The sequence below is a fragment of the Pristis pectinata genome, chromosome 30 (genome assembly GCF_009764475.1).
Source record: "Pristis pectinata isolate sPriPec2 chromosome 30, sPriPec2.1.pri, whole genome shotgun sequence".
Lineage (NCBI taxonomy): Eukaryota > Metazoa > Chordata > Chondrichthyes > Rhinopristiformes > Pristidae > Pristis > Pristis pectinata.
In genome coordinates, this window is record NC_067434.1 from 7,390,684 (window position 1) to 7,415,540 (window position 24,857).

A 24,857-nucleotide genomic window follows, 5' to 3' on the forward strand; every position below is an offset into this window, starting at 1 on the left:
GGGTGTGTGAGATGGTCTAAATGGAACAGCTTAATCTGTAGTATTTGCTGTTTTATTTGCAATAAGTAAGGAAATGCCGTGGAGATTTTCCATGATCCTAAAACAAAAACAAAGTGAAACCAATGAATTAGGATAAAAACTTACCTTAGATGTCCTTATTTTTAAAGTGTTCATTCTGTGAGGAACATGAATGAGCCAAAAGTTCCAGGAATGCCTGTATCTACTGAACCCTTCCCTTTGATTTTTCTTTCCCCTGATTGTACAGTCAAATGTGCTTTCTTCTCCTTCAGTTTGTTGGGATTCCTGGTTCAGTTAATTTTGGGGTGCTTCTCTATCGAGGAATGGAAAAGGGTCCCAACCAAGACGTTGTGATCCTTGGACACTGCCACTGACAGCCTGTACCAGTTTGCCACAGAGTGAGGTTCCTAGGAGATGCCAGCTTTACTGAGGGCATTATGGCTCTGCAGAGACCTGGTTAAGGCCCCTCCTTCCAATCACCACCACTGCTAAAGTGTTGGTGCTGTGTGCAACTTAACAGAGCCAGATGCAAGGGTCGGGTGAGATGTTCAAGAGGCGGCGCCTCAAGAAGGTGGCCTCAATCACCAAGGACCCACAACATTTGGGACATGCCCTCTCCTCGTTACTAACATCAGGGTAGAGGGCAGGCACAGTACTGCAGCGGTTAGCGTAACGCTTTACAGCTCCAGTGACCCGGGTTCAATTCCCGCCGCTGTCTGTAAGGAGTTTGTATGTTCTCCCCGTGTCTGCATGGGTTTCCTCCCATGTTCCAAAGATGTACAGGTTAGGAAGTTGTGGGCATGCTATGTTGGCACCAGAAACGTGGCGACACTTGGGGGCTGCCCCCCAGAAAACTCTACGCAAGAAATACATTTCACTGTGTGTTTTGATGTACATGTCACTAATAAAGACCTTATCTTAAGGGAGGAGGTACAGAAGCCTGAAGACCCACACTCAATGATTCAGAACCAGCTTCTTCCCCTCCACCATCAGATTTCTGAACAGTCCATGAACCCATTAACACTACCTTGTTATCCCTTTTTTTGTGCTATTTATTTTTGTAAGTTATAGTAATTTTATGTCTTTGCACTGTACTCCTGCTGCAAAACAACACCTTTCACGTCATTTAAGCCAGTGACAATAAATCTGATTCTGATTCACAGAGTTGAGTGAGTAATTACCCACCATCATTGTGGGAGCAAAGCTGCCTAAGTCTGAACTAGAGCTCTGCAAGTATCTGAGGAGGTGGAGAGGCTCTTCCCACTAATAGTCACTTGCTTAGGAGCTGCCCATCCCACAAACACCATTCAATTCAGTAGCTGCCACCTTGCACTGACCCAAGTCCTATGATTAGGAGGATCAGTGGTCTCACGTGAAGCTTGCATCCTTTACAGTGCAAGTTAGTTGGAAGCCCATTTTTCAGGAGTCTCCAGCTGTAAGGGTTTCAGCATCTCCTTAGTGACAGACAACCAGAAAACTATGACCCTTCATCTGAACTAGATGTCAAGAGGCGAACAGATTTTGATCCAACTGTGGAGGTTGGACAAGCAAGGAAGGGGCAGGGGGTGAAAGTTGATTAAATGGTGAAAGCTGGTGACAGTAGGATGTGAAGAAGCAAATGGAGACACAAAAGACTGCGGATGCTGGAATCTAGAGCAACAAACAACTTTATCACTGTGCAACTCAAATTCACTGGGACCATTTCTGACACTTTGCTCCCTTCCCTAGACAGTCAGAATCTTTTTCCTAGGGTAGAAGTGTCAAGTACAAGAGAACATTTAAGGTGACGGGGGAAAGTTTAAAGGACATGAGGGTGACAAGCTTTTATTTTGAAAAAGCACGGAGAGTGATGGGCACCCGGAACAGGCTGGCGGGGGGGGGGGCGGGAGGGAGTGGAAGCAGATACAATAGTGGCGTTTAAGAGGCTGTTAGACACATGAATATGCAGGGAATGAAGGGATATGGATCAGGTACGGGCAGAAGAGATTTAAGTTTAATTTGGCATGGTGTTCAGCACAGACATAGTGGGCCGAAGGGCCTGTTCCTTTTCTGTCTCTATCTCAAGAAACAAACTATTCACTGACATTTACTTTAAACCCACTGACTCCCACAGTTACCTTGACTACACGTCTTCGCACCCTTGTAAGGACACCATCCCTTTCTCTCAGTTTCTCCGTCTCTGCCACATCTGTCCTCAAGATGAGGCCTTCAGTTCCAGGACATCTAAAATGTCCTCCTTTTTCAGGAAATGTTGCTTCACTTTACTGTGGTTGATGGAGCCCCCTCTCACATTTCCTCTGTTTCTCAGAATTTTGTTCTCACCCCATCTCCCTCCAAACAGACCAGAGATAAGACTTCCCCTCGTCCTCAGCTTTCACCCTACCAGCCTCCACATCCAGCACATGATCCTCCATTTGCACCAGCTACCATGAGATACCACCACCAGCTACACCATCTCCTCTCCACCCTCCGTGATCGCTGGCATTTTCCCCAGTAACCAGACTTGTTCTCGTACCTCCTCCCTCACCTCCAGCTAGGGACCTAAATAGCTCTTCCAGGTGAGGCAAAGATTCACATGCACCTCCTCCTGGCTGTTTGTATCACAGCCTGGTAGCTTCAAGTAAATGTGTTCCACTCCACAGACTATTTTCCAGTTTGAAAAAGCAACAAACAATGTACAAGGCAGGCAATAAACCCTGCAGCTAATGAATAGCTGCAATTACTTAAAAGGGCATTCCCCTACCTACAGAGAAGATTTACGAGAACTCATGGGCCTGATTACAGGGAGAGGTTGGGCAGGCTAGGACTTTATTTCTTGGAGATTGAGGGGTGACCTTATAGAGTTGTACAAAATCATGAGGGGTATAGATAGGGTGAACGCACATAGCCTTTTTCCCCATGGAAGAGGAACTAAAAACTAGAGAGAGACACGAAATTCTGCAGATGCTGGAATCTGGAGCAATACACAAAAAGTGCTGGAGGAACTCAGCAGGTCAGGCAGCATCCATGGAAGGAAATAAACAGTCGATGTTTCGGGCCGAGACCCTTCATCAGGACTGGAAAGGAAGAGAGCAGAAGCCAGAATAAGAAGGTGGGGGAGGTGGAGGAGTACACAGGTTTAAGGCGAGAAGTGAAAGAGTTAAAAGAGACCTGAGGAGAACCTTCACACAGAGGGTGGTGCGTGTGTGGAACGAGTTGCCAGAAAAAGTGGTTGAGGCAGGTACAATAATAACATTTAAAAGACATTTAGATAAGTACATGGATAGGAGGAGTTTAGAGGGATATGGGCCAAATGGACAAGCTTGCTGGGCTCCATGGTCGGCATGGATGAGTTGGGCCAAAGGGCCCAATATAATAAACTGCATTTATGTAGCATCCTGCACACAATGATGGGGGAAAAGGATGAAACGTTATGAAGATACACTGCTTGATACTAAAGCAATACCCAAAGCCATACTGCCCCCTGTAAACAGCATAATGTTACATTTTTTAATGCATGGCTACGTGCATAAAGAACATTTGCAGAAAAACTCAAAACCTCCCAGTTTTCTCACAGTGCGAGTCAGATTAGAACTATTTGATGGAGGAAAATTATGTAATGTAAAACTGTCACAAAAGGCATCATTAATCAATTTTACGGTTGCAAGAGCTACACCCTCCTATTTATTTGGTCTCGAGCACTTTTCCCAGCCTTCGACTGGGAGTGGTGAAACCTGTGGGAACATGTTCAACCACAAAGCACAGAAAAAGTTGGGAGTTGTATGCTCAAAAAATTATAGTGTTGAAGTTAAATTGGAACCATCTCCTTCAAAATTAACTTCATCACCTGACAAAATTAACCAGAGGGTTTTCATGTCATCTGCCCTATGAACAGATCTGATCATGAAAGCAACATGCTTAGTTTACCTCATTCTAAATGAGGGCATTGAGCAGCAGGACTCACTGTGTTTACTGGGTAATGATGAAGCTGACATTACCTCCTTTGAAACTATGAAGAGTGGCCCTTGAGTCCAGTTCTGCCATACAGCAAGATCATGGTTAATTCCACCAGACTCCACGTCCCTCAATTAGCATTCCATTTATCCTAGGAGCAGCAGGCAGGGTCTGGAACAACTCGATAGATTCTGCACTATACTTTCTTTTACAAGGACAATACAAGGTCACTCTCATTCCTTTCCCATCTACTTCCAACAACACAAATAGTTGTCGCACAGCCTCTCGTGTTGGCTCCAGCATTCAGTAAGATCACAGCCATCCTGTTTCAAGCCCAATTTCCCACCAGATCTCTAAATCCTCCATGACTGAGCATCCAGAGATTTTAAATGGTAGGGAATTTCAAACATCTGCAAATCTCTGCATAAAGGAATTCCTCTTCATCTCATCCTAAATGACTATACCTGTGTCTTTAGCCTACCCATCTGAAGCCAGAGGAAGTAACCGCTCAGCGTCTGCAGATTTCATTGAGACCACCTCTCAGATTTAAACTGCAGCAAGTGTGAACTAATTTTACTCTTCTCATGAAGCAGACCCCTCATCTCCAGAATCAATCTGGTGAATCTACACTGCTCAGAGCAAAGCAGGATGACCTAGACTGCAAACAGTACTCCACTGAAGTCTCATGAAAGCCCTGCACGTTCTCAGCAAGACTTTATTTGCACTTCAAAACTCTTCCAATAAAGTGTCTCTCAAGCTCTTGTTGTACTTTCTTGGATGAAATGATAGGATGTAACACTGTGGTGCATTTATCAATTTATTGTGCAGTGATAAAGCTGGCATCATCTCTCTTGAAAATATGAAGGGTCTCAAACTAGGACATCAAGGTCACTGCACTACTTACTCTCTGATGAGTATTCTGGTCTAGAAATGTGATCACATAGTGGTTTATTTCAGTGCAGATTGGACAGATGATAGTGACCATTTCCAAGTTGTCCCATGTCACCAAGTTCAATCACTTCCCAATATAGATGCACACGGTGACATTTCCAATGCAAAAGGTATCTGCATTGTTCTGGAAGTAATGAGGACTGATCACTCCTTGAACAACGATGTTTGTCTAGTATCATTTCATGAGTGCAATTCCCCTGCTTGGCTTTTACCCTTCAGTAACCACACTTTGGTCCAGATCCTAACCTTCACCACCTAATAGACCCAACAATTGGAGACTTCAGTGACCTTATGATGGTCTGAGACCCCTGCTCCACCCCCTCATCCTGGATTCCTGATGGCCAAACTGGTCACACACATGTCACACACATGTCACACAGCCAGATGGTGGACCTATAGTGGCACACAATGATTTCTAGGAGTTTTCCTTCCACCCAAGTGCAGGATTTCATTTCCCCCACATTGTCCTCCATCTGTTGTCATTGAGTCCCGTTGCTTAGTCCACATCTATCCCTTTGGTAGTTGTCCTCTCTCAGATCACTTTCATTCCTGGTTTTGTATCAAAATTGGAAATAATACTTCCGTCTTTTATTCCAAGTCAACAATATAAAACACTGAATAGCTGAGGGCCAGAACTGATCTCCATGGTAACAAAGTAATGGCAATCTTGGAAAAAAAAAGCCCTTATTCTTGTTAAATCCTCTAGTCTTGCTAAAGGATAAATGTTATCTCCAAACCACTGAGTCTTTAGATTATTTGACAACCTTTAGTGTGGTACCTTTTAGGGAAAAAAAACAGTACAAAAACCACTGGTTCCAGAGGCACAGTCATACAACATGGAAACAAGTTCTCCAGCCCAGCAAGTTTGTGCCATTCCCTCATATCCAGCCTTATTGTCACATTTTCTTCATCCCAAACACCTACAACATATTTTTTTCATAGTCATGCTAACTGTGCCAAATTATATTCCAATTTCCTTAGTGCCATGTTATATTACCCTTGAGGATGGATTCCAACATTTTGACAATCAACAGACATCAGGCTAACTGGTCTCTGGTTGCCCAGGAGACCCCAGAGAGAGACCACACAATGTCCACTGGCTCTCTGGAGGCCCACTGAGGCCAGTGGGCACACAGGAGCTGGAATAGATTCTGGACAGGGATGGTCATGTTTTAATTTGAATTTTGCAAATATTCTGCTGGAAATATACACAAGTATGTAAATAAACCCTTTGAAAAAACAAACTGGTCTTTAGTTCCCATTTTTTCCTTCTTCCCCCTTTAAACAGGTTGCATATTCTAGCATTGCCGATTAAATATCTTTCCTCCAAGCAACATTTCAAAAATTTATGTATTGAATAAATGAGCATCATCTTTTGTAACTTGTGTTCTATAAACATAGGAGATTAAATCAAAAATAACGAGGATCAGAGAAAACAGATTCATTCAGATTGCAAGAACCAAATTGGGAATTGCTCCCTTAACAATCCATCCACCTGAAGTTCTTGACATTTAAGTTTCTTGCGGTCAAACAGTGGAGGGAAATACAGTGAAAATACATTGCTAAACAAAATTCTGGCAATAATTTCTACCCCTGTTTTTATTGCTCTTCTTGCTATCCTTAGATTTTAATCCCTAATCTGCTGGTACTGCAGCATTAAGGGAGTATGCAGCTGATCATTTTAGCAGCATAGAGCAAGTTAGTAACACCCCAGGACCTGCACCCCTAGATTAGAGCCCAATCCCAGCAGCAGATCGAGGACCATGGATCAGGGTATCAGAATTTTACATGGCAGAAAAACCTATGCACTGTGTGTTTGGAACAACGAGTGGGCCCGCTTATTTCCACAACTGGGCAAAATAATGTCAGCATACTTTTATAGTATCAAAAAAGTGAAATTGCTTACAGCATGGATTAATGTCTCAAGTTTACACTATAGTGTGAAAAATATTCCTTTTTTGTTGCTGCAAAGTGAATGAACTGAACTCCAGGACCTGCAACCTAATTGAGCTTCTCCAGGACACTCAAATTTGCAGGTACTGATTTAATTTCCTTTCCTTAAAGTAATTACTGACATGGCTCCTTCCCAATCCATTACAGCCTTGCATGTCCAGCAGCCCACTCCTGAGGAATGGTACATTTTGCAGGCTCTGGCTCCAATCTCATTTGACATCTTAATTGTCTGATGCTGGAGCTTTGTTGGTTTTCAGTCCTGAGATAGCTAGAATGTCATGCAATTTAAACCATTAGGCTCTTTCAAAACTTCCCACAGTTTTCAGTGAATACTTCCAGGCAGTAATTCTGCATTTTGTTAAAAAAATATAAACTGTGTTGAACAAAATATATGCTTAGATGTCAATTTCCTTGCCAGTTTGCAGAAATTTTTTTTAGAAAGTTTCTACTTGCTAACTCCAGCTATGCTTGCTTTTAAGATCTCACTCTGCCTCTCAACTGTTTTTCCAAACATCTGCTTGGCCCATTCTTCCTTGTGGCTTCTCCCCCAGTGAATTCTTATACATTAATTTTTCATTGTTATATTAATCCATTTGAGATTTATTTCTTCAATGAACACAATCTGAGATTCACACTAAATCTTCTTCAGAAAGACTTCCTGTTGTCTTCAATTGGAGTTCTTTTCTTTAAATATTGTGCCTCTAGTCCCTTTTCCCACCATCTTGAACTCCTCTTTAAAGTTACACAGCTCAATATCTGGCTCAAAACAAAGACAGATGATGGCTGATCCCAAAATGTTTGGCCATCAAATTACGATGCCAAAAGTGGAGAAAGTTGGTTGTCAAACATTACTAACAAGCTTCAGAACAAAGTGAGGATTAATACATGGAAAAAAAACAGAAGTGACAACTCATCGACACTTGAAAGGTCAAAAGTTTAATACTCTGAGTTTCACCTTCATGCAATTACAAAGAATGTAGAAAAGAACACAAGACTGCTGTTTTAAAAAAGGTTTGTCCCAGGTGCATAAATTACATCTGGTACTTCATTGCACCCACTAGACCCAAATGCCAAAACTGGCAAATCTGACATGCTTAATCCTACAGAAATATGAAAGACATTCTCAGGATCCCTATGGCATAGTTCCTTTCTGGACATTCACTGAGGCATCAGGGGGAGGGCGAGAGGGAGGGCGAGAGGGAGGGCGAGAGGGAGGGCGAGAGGGAGGGCGAGAGGGAGGGCGAGAGGGAGGGCGAGAGGGAGGGCGAGAGGGAGGGCGAGAGGGAGGGCGAGAGGGAGGGCGAGAGGGAGGGCGAGAGGGAGGGCGAGAGGGAGGGCGAGAGGGAGGGCGAGAGGGAGGGCGAGAGGGAGGGCGAGAGGGAGGGCGAGAGGGAGGGCGAGAGGGAGGGCGAGAGGGAGGGCGAGAGGGAGGGCGAGAGGGAGGGCGAGAGGGAGGGCGAGAGGGAGGGCGAGAGGGAGGGCGAGAGGGAGGGCGAGAGGGAGGGCGAGAGGGAGGGCGAGAGGGAGGGCGAGAGGGAGGGCGAGAGGGAGGGCGAGAGGGAGGGCGAGAGGGAGGGCGAGAGGGAGGGCGAGAGGGAGGGCGAGAGGGAGGGCGAGAGGGAGGGCGAGAGGGAGGGCGAGAGGGAGGGCGAGAGGGAGGGCGAGAGGGAGGGCGAGAGGGAGGGCGAGAGGGAGGGCGAGAGGGAGGGCGAGAGGGAGGGCAAGAGGGAGGGCAAGAGGGAGGGCAAGAGGGAGGGCGAGAAGAAGCATGTTTCAAAAACTTAACAGAAGATGGCACCATTGCCAAAGTCCTGCAGTTTTCAAGCAACCCATCTTACCAAATGGATCCGAGCAGCTCAAAGCAACCTGGTTACTGTTGTGAAAAGTGCATTGTCGCAAATGTAACAGGCAAAGTTGCAAGATCGGTCTGCCTGTGTAATCTGCAAGATAACATCACCAAGATACAGGGCACTACGATGGATACTCCTATGTAAAGTCAGCCAGAAGGTGTAATGGCTTATATGACTTTGCTTTCCTGTAACGAAGTTGAAGACGAGTTTAGTCTACAGGGTTTACTAGACAGATATCTGGTTACAGTTAATAGGAATTCCTATATATAAAAAAAAACAACTTTCACATCCATTTAGACAACTTGAGGCAAGATTGTAGGTTACTTTTTACTTTTTTAGGTTACTTGGCTTCCAACCAGGCTTACAGAACTGAACGCCCTCACTGTTCAAGTGGCTGCACAAGGTGAGGGAGTCATGACTTGCCTCCAAATTAAATGGAAAAATGCAAAACAGGGAGTATGGCCATGTCCTGCTTAAAATACAAATTGAAAAACTTAGGTCCTCAGCTTTGAATGGAACTTCTTACAGAACAACCACTAATGGATTTACTAGTGAACAGTAATTGTTTGGGCTGTAGGCTTGGGTGTTCTGGCTGTTCAAGAGGGTGGATTTCAGGTTGTGAATTGAAACTACAAATGTTTTAATGTCATGAAGGCCACCCTTCTGCACCCTGCCCTCCTCCCCCAACAACCGGGGAACATGACTGTGCTGGGCCAAGTACCCAGGCACACAGGTGCTCTAGGCACAGTGCCACTAACAACCCATCTCAACACTTGCCCTAAAGCAGAAAGGTGGCTGTACTGTAACAAACCAAATACAAACTAAGCTGGCATATTTTCTAAGCAGAGGGATTGTTAAGGGAAAGAGAAAATCAAGGAAGTTTTGCTCTGGGAATTACATTTGTTGCACCCTCCCTTCACTTCTGGGTCCCCTTTGGCTGGATTCACAAAGTAGCCCCGTTTAAATGGGCTTGAAATTATTCTCCAAATGCAAGTCAGATGCATTTTTAAGTAATCAGACACTTAATTTGAATGCAGACATTACTTGGCACATCCTCCTCCTGTCAGCCTACTCACTTGACCAACCTGGGGAAACCCAAGCTGTCAACATTATCACTTTTAATACGCGAATCTCCAAAGCAAATGTTAGTGAGCTACTCAGGCATCACAATGGAGTGTAAAAGTCCAAAGGTCAATTTTAAATCGGAGGATCAGGGAACAATTAGGATGGGGAATCCAGCCAATTTTAGTTCTTGAAAACTCTGGGACACCACCCAATTGTTGCATCTCTGTCTACTTTGTTATAAAAATAATTCTGCCTAAATAACAATTATTACACAATTTTTAAAAAATCCACTTGTGCAAATACTGCTGCACACAAGCAATATTGTTCCGTTCCACCATACACATTGGGCTCTAGTACTACTGTGAAAGGTGTGCTGCCAATACCTTGAAGATCTTTGCAATAGTTAAATGCAGATGGTGGATTGCCAATCCTTTGGCAAAATCCATTCAGGGAGGAGATTATCTGCAAAAAGATAGAATTCCCAGAACACAAACAGGTTTCCACCCTCATCAGTAAGAATTTTAGTTGATGTAATGAAACTGCAGAAAGGTTTTGTTAGCTAGTTGGATGCCACAAGGGAAAACTAAAATCCTTGTTCAGTAAATGTAACATGGCTCCCACTTGCCAGCAGTGTGAGATTGTGAAGATCTTCTGTAAGCCTTAATTATGATACTTGGGTTATATTAATTGATTATTCAAGCTATCAACTAATTCTGGCAGCTTCTATTGGAGAATTAGTGTTCCAATGGTTTAAAAGGTATAAAGGAAAAAAAAGCAACAAAAAACATGTAAACGTTTGGTATGTCAGGCTGGGAGACGGGAAGCAAGGTTTGACGAGGACAAACGGCATCCACTCTATGTGAAGGTCAGACCAGCTTCGTTATACACTTTGAAGACTTTCTCGATGGCATTGACATAGGCAGCTGTTCTCAAATCCAGGCCCAAGTTATACTTCATCGCTGTCCGCATAATTTGCTGCAAGGAGAAACATTACCAATGAATGTACATATTCTTCTGCAATCTTCCCTACTTCTGTCATTGGCATACATTTCTAGAACTCCAATTAGATCACTGAATAGCCAAATATTCTTCCTGCTCCCTTATCACGTGACATTGACTGTTGACATGTTATTCAAACGAAAGCCAAACTGAATTCCAGCCATGCAGATTCCAAATATGGATAAAAAGAGCCAAATCCTTAGGTATAGTGAGTGTAACTGCCCTTTACATCACTGGACCAATTGCATTATCAAGGATCTCCAGTAAACTTTGGTAGGTGAGAATTAAACAGAATTTCTTCAATGGCTACAGTCAGTCATACCTAACAGAAGATGACAGATGTAGATTTGCCCTCGAGCAGCATCATCAGCTGCATTAGTGACCTCTCAATCGCGAGATCAGATTTGGCACTGATTACTAAAGATTCCATTTGCAACTTCAGAAAATAATGTCTGCATGCGACATGGGCTGGATAACATTCAGGCTTGGTCTGATGAATGGAAAGCAATGTCCGTACTACCCAAATGATGGGCAATAACCTCCAAGAGTTTGTCCAACTCCCCTCGATACTACCACCTAATCCTCCACCACCATTATTCTTGGGGGCACTACTGACCTGAAGCAACTGCACCAGCTACACAAATGCTGTGACTGAAAATGTTGGCCAGAATTTGGGTACTCTGTGGCAAGAGACTCATCATCCCACTCTCCAGAGCCTTTCTCCGATTTACAGGAAGTTAGATGTCAGGCTCTCCAGTTGCCTGGGTGAGTGCAGCTCTAGCAACATGTGCAGTGCAACATCAAGACAAAGCAGCTTACTCGATTGACACTCCTTCAGTCACATTAACATTTTCTTGCACAACATGGCTTCACAAAATACAATGCAGCAACACAAGGAACTAAAGAGCAAATTTATGACCTCTACTGCCTAGGATGAGGCAACAGGTGCATGGGAAGGTATGCAAGTTCATTCATGTTGCAAAATATCATTCTATTTTGGAATGTTTGGACCACATTCTTCATGCTCCTATTATACAAAAGAAAACTGGTTGGTTCGCACGCATGTCATTAAATCCAGGTGTTAGGAAATTCCCCACTGTATTTCTGCACACACTTTTGGCTTGTGTTATCTCCCTCAATGAGGGAAGGAAGAGCTGTCATATCATCAGCAGCTGGGCCTTTGAGCCAGAAGATTTTGGGTTAAGCCTCAAGTTCAGAGTTTGCTGTAAGAATCCTAACCCTAATACTCAGCTATTCAACGAGATCAATAACATAGGGGTAAAGTCAATGGTCAGAAGGACTGCAAAAGATTACAAGCCAACATTAATACATTTCCCGAATGGCATACAATTGGCTATGAATTTTAACTAGTGCAATGTACAGTATAACACTTTGCCATAGTGTTGGCACTTGTATCTTTCAGCCTGATGTTTAAGATGAGGAAAAGAAAGAGGCCATATTACTCAAAAAGATTAACATGATCTGGACTAGAAACATGCAAACCACCAGAAGTAGAAACGCAAATTAATAACAAAGGCAAATGAACTGAGCTTTGAAGGTCAGAATCAAGAATTTTAATCAAACCTTTATTATGCCATGTTAAAAATACTTCAAATGGGCATGGCTGCTGTTTTATGAAGAGGACACAGGGAAGGTGCAAAAAAAATTCCAACTATTATGCCAGAAATAAGGTCATCTCTTTCAGGAAAGACTGTCTCCTTTTACAGAGAAGGCTGAGGGGTCACCTCCAAGGTTCATTTGCAAATATTGAACATTTTGATAGAAGAGCGATCGACAGCGTGTGAGGCGTTGTGACAATGAGGTCATCACACCCAAGAGTCACCAAGAAATCAAATAGGGGATTTGGAAGGAAGTTTTCCTGAACTAGAGAGTGGCGAGTATTTGGACCTTGTTACCTCGGGGCAGTCAGTTGCATTTAAAAGGACAATTAGAGCACAAGAGGAGGAAGGGATTAGAGGGATTAATGGGTTATTGGTGTTAATTGAGAGGTTGGACTGAATGGTGTAATTCTGCACTGTATATTTTGAGCCATAAGTAATTGAGATGCCACCCTCCAATTCAGGTGACTGCAAAAGATCACATGGTGCAATTTAAGAGGAGTAATCCCAGTCTCTTGAACATTTATTCTTCAACCAACTTCACTCATATCTCTTTGTACTTCGCTGAGTTTGTGCATGCAAAATAATTGCACTAGTTCCCTACTTAATGTCTTCAAGTTCACCATCAGCTATGGAGCACTTTGGGATGCTCAAGGACATAGAAGTCGCTTTTAAAAACAAAGTCTATTTTGGTGTGAATGAAATGCAGAAATCAAGGTCACTTGAATAATTCCCAGCCGCTTACTACACAGGACAAAGATGGTAGACTATTGGTATAATACAGAACAGAGACGACAAAGTACACCCACTGACTGGCATTACTTTGTATAACATCTTTACCCCTCTGTACATACCTTTGCTGAGCGCTCCATGGTATATGCTAGACCAGAGTGGACAATATCCTTTTCAGAGGCACCCTGTTACAAAAAGATAGACAAAAACAAAGTAAGGAAATAAGTGTAGCTTATGGAATAGGCAATCTGCCAGAGCAAAGATATTGTTTCTATATGCCTAGCTTTCTCCAAACCAGATGAAAAGTCATTGAATTGAAGCTTCGATGTTTCACTCTCCAATGCTGCCTGACCTGCTGAGTTCTTCCAGCATTTTATTTAGAAGACAATATGCTCTCCTTAAGATGGATATTTTCACTTACTCAGATAGAAAGGGTCTTAAGAGTTCCCCTGTGGATTTCTAAATTAGGGAGGGAGAAAAGACCACTTCTTGGGGAATGATCAGCTGTCCAGCAAGATCAATTTAGTTTCAATTTCATTTTTAGGCCAAGTCTTGTGTGGTCTTAAATAATGCAATTTGTGCTTACGTTCTGGTCTTTGTTCCAAGATTTTAAACATTTTAGAGTTCAGTTATTGTTATAATTTTACTTTATTTAGCAAAGCATCTTACAATTTGAAGACTACAAAAACATTAGGACATAATAGCTTTTAATAACATCCATTTTGTTCCAATATCCATTGCAAGACCAGCAATAATTTGAATATCAGTTTGGATTTTTAATATATAAAAATGGTAAAGTAAAAGACTTAACTTGGCCATAGAGACAAAGCATTATCTTTAGTTGACATTTTTTCACAACAGGAGGCACTGGAAGTTATTCCATTCTGCAGATTTACAACCTCAAAGTTTGCACAAAGTTATTGAAGAAATCACAGCAATACTGTGGCTCACTGATATGATAACACTGTTTTCAATGTCTAATTGTTCGATTCCTGGTCCACTCAAATTTTAGATAAGGCTGACAATGCAACCAGTAAGAAAAGGGAACAGTTTGCATTTACTCAGCCTAATGTTTAAATACCCAAGAACTTGAATAATGCCAAACAACTTCAGACTTGAAATTTCCACTACTGCCTCCAGTTCAAAATTAACTGAGGAAATTGGTCTTTAATTAATATGAAAAAACATACAATTTATCCATGAACCAGGTGCTATTAGAATGTATCATTCTAATCAGTAACTCTTAGCACACAATTCCTACACTAGCAAACGAGCCCAGTTATTCTGTTGGCATATTCTAGTTAAACCAGCAGGACTAGTTAAACTACTACCTCATAAGAACATAACAGAAGCAGCACACCTTACAACTCCTCAGCCTGTGCCACAGTTTAGTATCAATACTGATCTAATATCTTGTCTGTATAATGTGTTATTAACAGCGAGGCTGTGGGACAGGCTCAACAGGCCAGACTACATGAATAAAAATGGAAAACTGTGCAAAAATGATGACAGGCAGAACCGGGCAGTTCAGGTGGTGATGAGTCAGTGTACAAGAGTGAGATAGAACATCTTGTGGTGTTACATCTGGTGATAGAATATATTGAATGGTGCCACACTAACAGCCTCACGCTTAACATCAACAAAACCAAGGAGCTAATAGTTAACTTCAGAAAGGGAAAGTCAGGAAACCACGTGCCATTTCTCACTAGTGTGTCAGAGGTGGAGAGAGCAAGTAGCTGCAGCTTCAAATTCCTGGGCATTAACATCTCAGATGACCTGTCCTGGCCCCTGCACATAGATACAATCATGAAGGCAGCACACCAGTGCCTCTACTTTCTTAGCAACTTGGGGAGATTTGGCATGTCACCAAAATACTCCAACAAGCTTCTATGGATGCACTGTTGGAAGTGTCCTGACTGGTTGCATTGCACCCTGTTACAGCAATTCAAATGCACAGGAATGCAAGAAGCTGCAGGGTTGTGGACACAGCCCAGTCCATCATGGGCACAGCCCTCCCCACCATTGACATAATCTACAGAAGGCACTGCCTCAAGGTGGCAACATCTATCAAGGATCCTCAGCATCTGGGTCACACCCTCCTTGTGCAGCTACCGTCAGGTAGGAAGTTCAGAAACCTGAAATCCCACACCAGGTTCAGGAGCAGCTACTTTCCTACAATCATCAGATTCTTGAAACAACCTGCACAACCCTAAGCCAACCTTAGCAATGGAACGCTATGGACCACCTCTTGCACCATCATAGATTCGTCTTTGATAGTGTCTAGTTTTTTTTTACAGGTCTTGCTTTTGCAGTCTTCTCTCCACACCCCTTCCCAAAACTCTATGGTATAACTTTATGCATAATTTATATTTTGTGTATTGTCTGTACCTACGTGCCTGTGATGCTGCAAGTTTCTTTGTACTGTAGCTCACCGTACTTGTGTACATGACAATAAACTCTATACAAACTGATACTGACAAAGAATGCCCCCAAGGACGGAGAATTTGATATCAAATTCTGAAGGCTGCAGTGTACCCAGATGAAGTTCTGTTCAAACTTCCATTGGGCCTCACTGTAACAGTTCACAATTTCCACCAGCTCCAACTAGATTCCACCACCAGACATTTCTCTCTCCCTTCCCCTTCAGCATTTCGAAGGGATCACTCCCTTTGTGACTCCCCAATCTGCACTTCCATCCCCAACACTCCCTGTCTTATTGCACTTTCCCATACATCTGCTGGAGTTGCCATATTTGCCCTTTTATCTTCTGTCCCACCATCTAGTGAGCTTAGTCTTTCCAGGTGAAGCAGCAATTTATTTGCACTTCTTCCAGTTTAGTGTACTGCATTCAGTATTCACAATGTTGTCTCCTCTACATTGGAGAAACCACACTCAGAATGGGTGACTACATTGTAGAACACCTGTGCTCAGTCTGCAGGAGTGACTGTGTGCTTCCAGCTGCTTACCATGTTAATTCCCCAACCTACTCCCACTCTGACTTGTGTGTGACCTCCTACACTGTTACAATGAGTTCAATACAAGCTAGATGATAGTACTGTTCATCATTCATCTGGGGCACACTGCAGCCTTCCAGATTCAACAATGAATTCTCCAATTTTAGACAACTCGCTCCTTCTTTCTGCATCAGAAGTGACCATTTCTGCCCATTATCTTGGCTCCGTTTTATTCTATTCCTATTATCTAGCCTCTGGGCATATCCTACAGCATCATTATTAACAATATTAAAGTATAATGTGTTTATAACTGCCCCATTAACCCATTTGGTCTCATCCTATCAGAGATCCTTCCTTTGTTCTATCCATCCCATCCTCACCTTCCCTGCTACTTGACAGCAACTTGTTTCTTTCTCCCATTTCTGATGAAGGGTACTAAACGTGGAACATCAACATTTCTCCTTCTACAGATGGTGCCCAACCTGAGTACTTCCATCATTTTGTGTTTTTATTTTTGTAACTATACTGGAACAGCTGGGCTTGAGGCACAGCTAATTCTGCATGAGTGTTCAGCATACAGCTGGGATGTGGTCTAGTCCCATTAGCCCTCAACCATTTCTTGATATCACATGGAACAAATCGTATTGGGTGAAGACTGGCTTCTGTGATGGTGGAGAGATGGATCTATACAGCACTTCTTGCCAAACTTGGTTGCAGACGTGTCAGCCTCAGCTTTAGCTCTCACATGTTGGACCTCAACATCATTTAGGAAAGAGATATTTTATTCTCCCATTAACTATTTAATTGTTCAACACTTTGTGCAACCATACATGGTAGAACTGCAGAGATGGCGAGATCGCTTGGTTTGCCGATTTCAAGCTGCTTAGCATGTAGTGCTGTGTTACAGTGTCACTAGGCTGGCACAACATTTTCAGGTACATCTGAAACAGTGCGCATCTAATAGTAAATTCCTCCACAGGGAAATCGCATTGTTCCCTCAATCTCACATTTTAGCAAGATCTATTCACAAGAGTAAAGGCCCAACCTGCCCTTATAAAACAAGCCACTCATCACCGGAATCAATCTAATGAGCCTTCTTTTAACTGCCTGAAATGTATACCCTCTTAATGTGATAAAACTGTACACTGTTCTCCAGGTGCCGTCTTACCAACACTTTACGGTTGTGACAAGACTTCCCTATATCGTTCTTGGAATAAGACCAATGTTCTATTAGCCTTCCCAATTACTTGCTGTACCTTTGTTTCTTGCACGAGAAGATACAAGTGTAGATGAGTATCCCATTACTTTTTTCCATTTAAAAAAGTTTCTGCTTTTAGATACTGTCTACCATTATGTCCCTTAGTACAGTGTGTCCCCACAACGTACTTTCCACCGGTCTTGGTATCTTTGGGAAATCTGGCTACAATAGACTCAGTCCCCTCACCCATGTCATTAATAAAAGTATAAATAGCCGAGGGCTCAGCATTAATTCATCAGGCACGTCACTAGTCATAGCCTGCCAGCCCAAAAATAACCCATTTACCTTGTTTTCTGTTAGTTGGCCAATCTTCCTTCCACACCAATATATTACCCCCAATACCACAAGCTCTTATCTTCCGTAGCCACCTTTGCATAGCACCTTATAGAATCTCTTTTGGAAATCCAAAAATCATTACGCCCATTGGTTCCCCTTTATGTATCCTGCTCATTGCCCTCACAGAACTTGAAGCATGCTTGTATAAAACCATGGCGACTGCATTCTGCTTTTCTAAAAGCCCTGCCACCACTTCAAGTGACAGAGGCGAGGCCAACTCACCTACCCCTGCTTCCATTTCCCTTTTCAACAGGGCTGCTATATTTCAATTTTGTCACATCAGGCAGGGCAATTGGATAAAAATAGAAGATGCTGGAAAAATTCAGTAGCAACACAATTCTGCTCCAGGCCTGGAACTACAAACTGCTTCTCATTCCACAGATGCTGCCAGATCTGCTGAGTTTTTCTGCAGCATTTTCTGTTTTTATAGATTTCCAGAATCTGCAGGGTTTTTTTTGGTCAAAACATTGCCACTGGCATCTGGGCAGCACAGTGGCGCAGCAGGTAGTGCTGCTTCCTTGCAGCTCCAGCAACTTGGGTTTAAAATCCTGACTTCCTGTGCTGTGTGGAGTTTCCAAATTCTCCCATTACTGGGTGCTCCAGTTTCTACCCACAATCCAAAGACGATGTGCTGGTTGGTAGGTCATTTTGGCTACTGTATATTATCCCTAGTGTAGGTGGATGGTAGGAGAATCAGGGTGGTGTTGATGGGTATGGAAATAAGTGGGAGACTGGGATTGCTCCGAGTGCCAGCACAGACTCAGTAGGCCAAATGTCTCAATGGCATAAAATTTTAACTATAAAAATCATACCTGCATTGTTATAATTCATCCAAACTTTCTTCAGCCACAAGTAGTGAGAAATTATTAAAGTAAATTTAATTGCCTATCCAGTAAAGTGCAGTGTCGGAAAGAAAATAAGGGAACCAGAAGCATTAATTCGGATATGTAGTATAGATAATGTCACTTTGCTACATAACAAACAGTAGTAATTAAACACAATAGGATTCATTACATTCAGAAAGGGCCAGAATAAGCACTATGCTAACACACCAAATAAAGGCTACTTCCCCACCCAGAGGCTGACATACTCCCCTTCTGCAGCTACCTAACCAGAACCACACGACTATACACCAATCTAAATTGTCATCAAATTTGCTCTCATGCTAAAACTAAGTTAGCAATAACATTTTACTTTCAATATACATAACTTTCTGCTACACCCATGCTTTGCCATGCCAACAACGTTATTTCCAAAATACAACCCTGGGATTCAGAGTTTTAAAGTTCTTCAATGTGACCACTGACATCACTCTTAAAAGTAAACCCTGCAACATTAATAGCAGACAAATCTCCCAGGGTCCTATTTTCATTCAGTTGTCCTATATTAAACCCAAGTGTATTCAAAATTATATTCAGGAATACATCCCTCAATTCTCAGTATGTATTTTGTTATAACATTCTGGTTCACTATAAGATACCGAGTTATACAGCATGGAAACAGGCCCTTTGGCCCAACTTGACCATGGTGTCTTCCTGAGCCAGTCCCATTTGCCTGCATTTGGCCCAAATCCCTCTAAACCTCTTCTATTCATGTACTTGTCCACGTTGGAGGTTTGAGTGAAAGAGAACAAGTCCTAGAGACTCACCGCTATTCTGGCTTGAAATTCTGCTGTGGGTACAACCGGTATTGTGCCACCATGCTTGCCAAACTTCCTCTCTAAGCTCTCCTGGACGGACACTGCGGGGGGGGGAGAAAAATATTGTCAAAGTCAAAATTCAGTTGTAAATATCTGGCATCTGATATACAGACAGCAAATTTCATTTCATCCAAAGCTTCCATTCTGGATGAAGTCAACTACTAAGAGCTGGATAACATCAGATGCAGAAAAATGTGAACTTGATGGTTTTGAAATCTATTAAGGACTAAGCAGTAGAAATGCGATAACCAAAAGGTCTGATCCAAGGCCACAGGCTTGAAAGGTTGATTTTATTTCCACAGAAGGTTGCCTGATCCGTTGATTATTTCCAGCATTCTCTGTTACTCTGTGACACAAGTGCTCTGCCAGTCTATGGATTCTGATCTTACAGTATTGTATGCAGTACCATTTGAAAGATTTTAAATACATTCTATATCTCTCACAATCCTTCAAAGGAAAAGTACCAACATGAACAATTTGAATTTATATAATGTGCTCACTGAAGTATTCCAATGGACTTCACAAGAGACAAGAAAATGACTCAAATGATCAAAAACTTTACTTAAGCAATAAATTTAAGGACCCTAAAAAGGTATCAAGAGTATTATAGAGGATATTGCCAGGTTTAGAAGTGATCTGTCTGACGATACAACAGCTAGCTGAAGTGAGAAATCAGCAACAGGCTGAAGTTGAAGGAATGCCATGTTCCAGAAGGGACCCACTTCCCTTGGAAACCTCAGTGACAGGTTAGTCACAACTCTTTGCTGGGGAAAGACTGGATGGGTGATTGTGAACAGAGGAGCCATGGCTCCCCCTAGAGTGCTCCAGATAATGCAGGGACCTGGGTAACATCTGCACCATTGAAGCATTACAAGAATCATTGCAATTGTTTTTCATTTTCCTTTCAATGATACTGACTTCTATGATGAGCCTTCATCCTGGGTCATCAATTTAAAGAAAAATAATGCTAATGTAGACCAGTGAAGGGCTAGTGCTCTTTCAGCAGACAGAAGGTAGTCTAAGCTAGACTTTAATGTCTGACACTCACCTCATCATTAAACTACATCAAACCCTGAAACTTCTTCACCAAATAAAGATTCATGTATCAGCCAGAGACATGGCTACGATTCTATCAAATTACCTTCTCTGGTCCTAGGTAACACAGCTGTAGACTCTGCAAGTACTGCGATCCATTTTCCTGGATACATTTTGTAGCAGCTAACCATTTAATAGTTCATGAACTACCTACCATGATTTACTTGTGTTCTATTAGCACAAGTGGGTTCTGTACAATTTGTAATCTATGGCAGTCAGACTGGGGCAACTCCCTCCTTCACTCAGTGCCAAATTATATAGTCAAGAGAATTGCAACATACCATGTTAATGTCCATCCCCTGAACAAAGAATTTGGAATGCGCTGGCTGTACACATTTATCAGTTACATGCCACATGTAGGTGAAGAGAAATGATAGTTGACAAGGCATTCATGAATTTTATCATTGAGGTTAAACCCCCAAAGATAAAAAGAAACAACTTCACAAAGGGCACTCATTAACATTGCAAGATTACCACCAGGAGTGAAACAATGCTTTGATGATTACTCGACTAGAACCTGAGACAAGTTTCACTTATTTTCTGCACTGGACTAAAACCAAGATCATAGGAGAAAGTTTTCAAGACAGTGACCCCTCAAATATAATTTCACAGAAAACATTACTACTTCGATACAGGATGGATTCAAACTCAACTCTTAAAAAGATGAAATTTTCTCTTCAAGCTCTTAAACTAAATGAGGATGGGGATCTAAATGGGATTTAGGCTCCTACCACCTTGCTCAACAGATCTATTGGGGCTGGACAATGCATAAGATAATTTAATAAATATCCTTGCAAACTTGTTCAAATCAGATCTTGCAGGAGTTATAAACCAAGTTTCACCCTGCCCTCCTTACCCACCTGCCACCACACACTCCTTGTTCAGCAACAATCCAACTCTAATGGCTCTATCTCTGTCTGACTTAAGGCTTGCAACACTATTTTAACAGCACAGTGAAATAATATCAGTTAATTCTAAAAACCACAAGACCACTGATGCTCTTCACCAGGGTGATGACCTTTAGTATTGCACTCAGAAATTCACAAAGGCCTCACTTACTTAGCAGGTGGTAGTTGGAGTCTCGCTCATATTTGAAGGTCAGCCTGCCATAGCTGACATGGTTCAAATTTTTCAGCCATTCAAAGTAGGAAACAGTGACACCACCAGCATTCAAGTATAGATCCTGCAAAGGGAGGACAAATAATTGCAGAGATCAGAATCACAGTAGATGGTGCTCTGCATTGAAGCATCAACCTCTGGTACATGTGTCTTTCAAGATCTTGTTCTCAACTGTTACACAGGAAAAGGCAGGGGATTAGTTGCTACCAACCACTTCCCTCTCCCCATCCTGGTTACTGCTCTCATTCAGTGCAAGCACTGAATTTAGACCAAAAAAACCCATAAAAGTTAAATCGAAATTATTTAATCAAAAGCAGATTTTTTTTTGAGGAACAGAAGAGGCACGAGGTTGTGAGAAAAGCCAGTAGCAACTAGTCAGTCCCTTTTACACCACTGTTTTATTCAGTCACGAGAATCAGGCAAATTGTTAAATAGGTAACTAATCTGCTGCTGGAGCCAGCTTCATACAGGCAAAAACTAACTTTTTCCTCATTGTTTCTCACTTAATTTGTAATTCTTCCTAAAATTAAGTGACAAAAGTTGCAAATTAATACCATTATTAAAGGAAGAGCTGAATTTTATTCAAAAAAGGTACAACTCATCTTAAAATATCTCACTAATGTTAAAACCAAGAAAATCTACCAAATTATTTTGACTAATCAGGAACCTACATGCAAGTCACAGGAAGCTCATTACAAACAGATCAAGAAAATGGCTTTATCTGAAGAGATTATTAGAAAGCAATAACCATGAAGACAAAACCCATTAGTATGAAGCAGAAAGCCAGGCTAAAACTCACTGGAATAACCATGATGTTCCTTTCCATGAAGATCTTGTCAGCTTCTGGAGTCATTGGCCCATTGGCACCTTCAGCGATAATCTGAAGAATAGATGATTGGAATCATTATAATAAAAATATTCCATTCCTCTCAGCTCCCATTACAGCCTCACTCTTCAACATTGCTGCAACTTCTCCATTCCTCATCTACAAGTTTCTCCAGTTCTGGTCCCTTGCACGTCCCAGATTCTTTGGCCCACAACAATAGCAGTATTTTATACATTATCAGATTCTCAGGATAGTGACAAATGTTGAAATAAACATAATATCTTCCTTCCCCTCAGTGATCATTACATGTGCAAATGCTGGCAAAGCAGCAAAGCAAGATCACCACAGTCAGGTAAAGTGGCTTTCAGTTAACCTGATCTTTTACTCAAGAACTCATAGTGGGAAGGTGAAATGCCGGACAGAAAAGTACACATTAAAACTGGTGGCACCAAAGATCTGCTCTTGTATATTATACCATGTGTAGTGAAACAATGCCCAAGCAGTAGCAGCAAAACATCTCAACCAGAAGCAGCACCTCCAATAATCCAACTGTGCAGCAGTCCAAGTGACTTCCACTGTTCAGGAGCTTGAACCCAACACCTAGTTAATGAGAGAAGGTGGACAGGCTAGCAGGAAAAAGTACCAATAACAGTTCCAAAACAAGTAGTAAGGAAGTAGACTGACAAATCAGATTGTGTTTCTGGAATTACATCTAAAAAGGGAAAAGTAAAAAGATGTAAATAATTAAACAGAGCAAGTTTGAGTAAAACAATTGAGCAGATTAAGGTAAGACCAAAATAAGCAGGATATACTTTAAATGAGCTACAGGTACTAATTCAATTTGGAGCAAGTCAGAATTGCAAAGCAGTCAGTATCAGAAACTAAATACAGTAGGTTAAGTTATGCTGGAAAGATAAGTGGTAAATGTGTAACCCTTAACCTTAAAATTAGTTGTGATGGAAAGGATAACAAGGGTTAAGCATGCACTGGAGACCACAAGCATTCAGAGCCCTCTGGGGTATAAAATTTCTAAAATTCACAACTCTCAGAAGGAATACCTACTCATCTCTGCTGGGCAGAGAGCAACTACCTGAAACAGGAAGCATCATATAACAAGGGATGGGAGGAATGTCAGCATTTCCATTGAGTAACTAGCTCGCTCAAGATGGGTGTTTGTCTGTAATCACAAAGCAGACTTTAAAATTCCAAATCTAGGCCAGCATGGAGCTGCAGGAGGTCTGGCAACCCCCGGTGAATGATTTGGACAGCAACTTGCAGGCTCCATCCTGCAGTTGCTAGCTCTCCCCCTCCAGTCTGTGGCAGTGCACACATTTCCTCTCCAAGCAGGGGAGCACATTCCCAGAATATTTGATGTCTGGTGAGAGTTGGGGATTAACTCAGAAATTAAGCTATGCTCTGCTTTGTTCCAGTTATGTGGTACACATTGTCACTGTCTGAATTTTATTGGTGTAGGGGATGGGGGTTGGAAATAAATATCTTGCGTACTACTTAGAAATCTACATTGCAGGCAAGGCGTTATGCACTGGCCACCTGGAGAGCAAGGTACATGGGTTCTAAATATATTGGGTAAAATAGAAGCTATGTTCCCCCACCCCCTCCAAATAATGCATTCAAAACGAATGTTACATTCAGACCATTTCTTAGGCACCTCTCATTGACAAGTTCCTTCACCTAGCTCCATTTCCAATGGAAGTTGTAGCTACCCATGGCAGAGCCAAAGGCTTTTTGTCGAAGTTTTGAGAAGTGAGAAACAGAATATTACAATATTGGGCCTCACTTCAGGCTTTCAAACAAATTTATTGAAAGATAAATGGAAAAAGTAGTTACGTCCAATATTAAAATGCTATGTACCTTTCCATTAGAAGCGCACATGCAGGAATTTATAAAGGCTTATTAACATTACACTACCAGAGGTACAAGTTTGTAATATCTCAGGACCGCATTCGTCATCAGCTTGGTCCACGATGCAGACCAACGTTACTTTCTGCATTATTGCGAGGTTTAATTGATGTGCCATGCAACAGAATCATCCACCATAACACGTCTATAATGGGTGTTAAGAATGCTCCCAATTAAAATAATGAACAGCTTAGAAGCTCTGTACACATTTTCCTTTTACAAATTTCTATGCATTTTAGCCTAATAGAAATTGCCAATGTAATCTTGACACACTTGTCAACTTCCCCACTGTATTGTGGGGGGTCAAGGCTATCACGTGACAACATTGCCCCTGCCTGGTTGGATGACAGCACTTCTCCTACCTGGTCAGAAGACACACCACTGCCAATCAAGGTTTAGCCCCACCCCACCCATCAGTGCACACCTGACCATTGTCCTTTGTGATTGATTAGTCCTTACTGGCACCAAGCCATTGGCTTTTTTTTTAAATTACCTGGGCTGGCCCCCCCCCCCCCCCCCAGCCCTATAAA

The 24,857-nt window shown here is 42.2% G+C and overlaps 1 protein-coding gene across 1 annotated transcript in view; it reads right to left on the reverse strand.

Moving 5' to 3' along the window:
- Positions 1–7,770: 7,770 nt before the first annotated feature.
- Positions 7,771–24,857, reverse strand: part of LOC127584606 (glutamate dehydrogenase, mitochondrial) — a 76,709-nt gene continuing 59,622 nt past the window's right edge. Inside the window, exons 9-13 of the mRNA XM_052041390.1 lie at positions 22,381–22,461; positions 21,522–21,645; positions 19,317–19,408; positions 13,243–13,305; positions 7,771–10,745 (exon numbers count right to left, since the gene is read on the reverse strand). Coding sequence (XP_051897350.1) covers positions 10,626–10,745; positions 13,243–13,305; positions 19,317–19,408; positions 21,522–21,645; positions 22,381–22,461 — 480 coding nt within the window. The 3' untranslated portion in view covers positions 7,771–10,625. The remainder of the gene's footprint in view (positions 10,746–13,242; positions 13,306–19,316; positions 19,409–21,521; positions 21,646–22,380; positions 22,462–24,857) is intronic.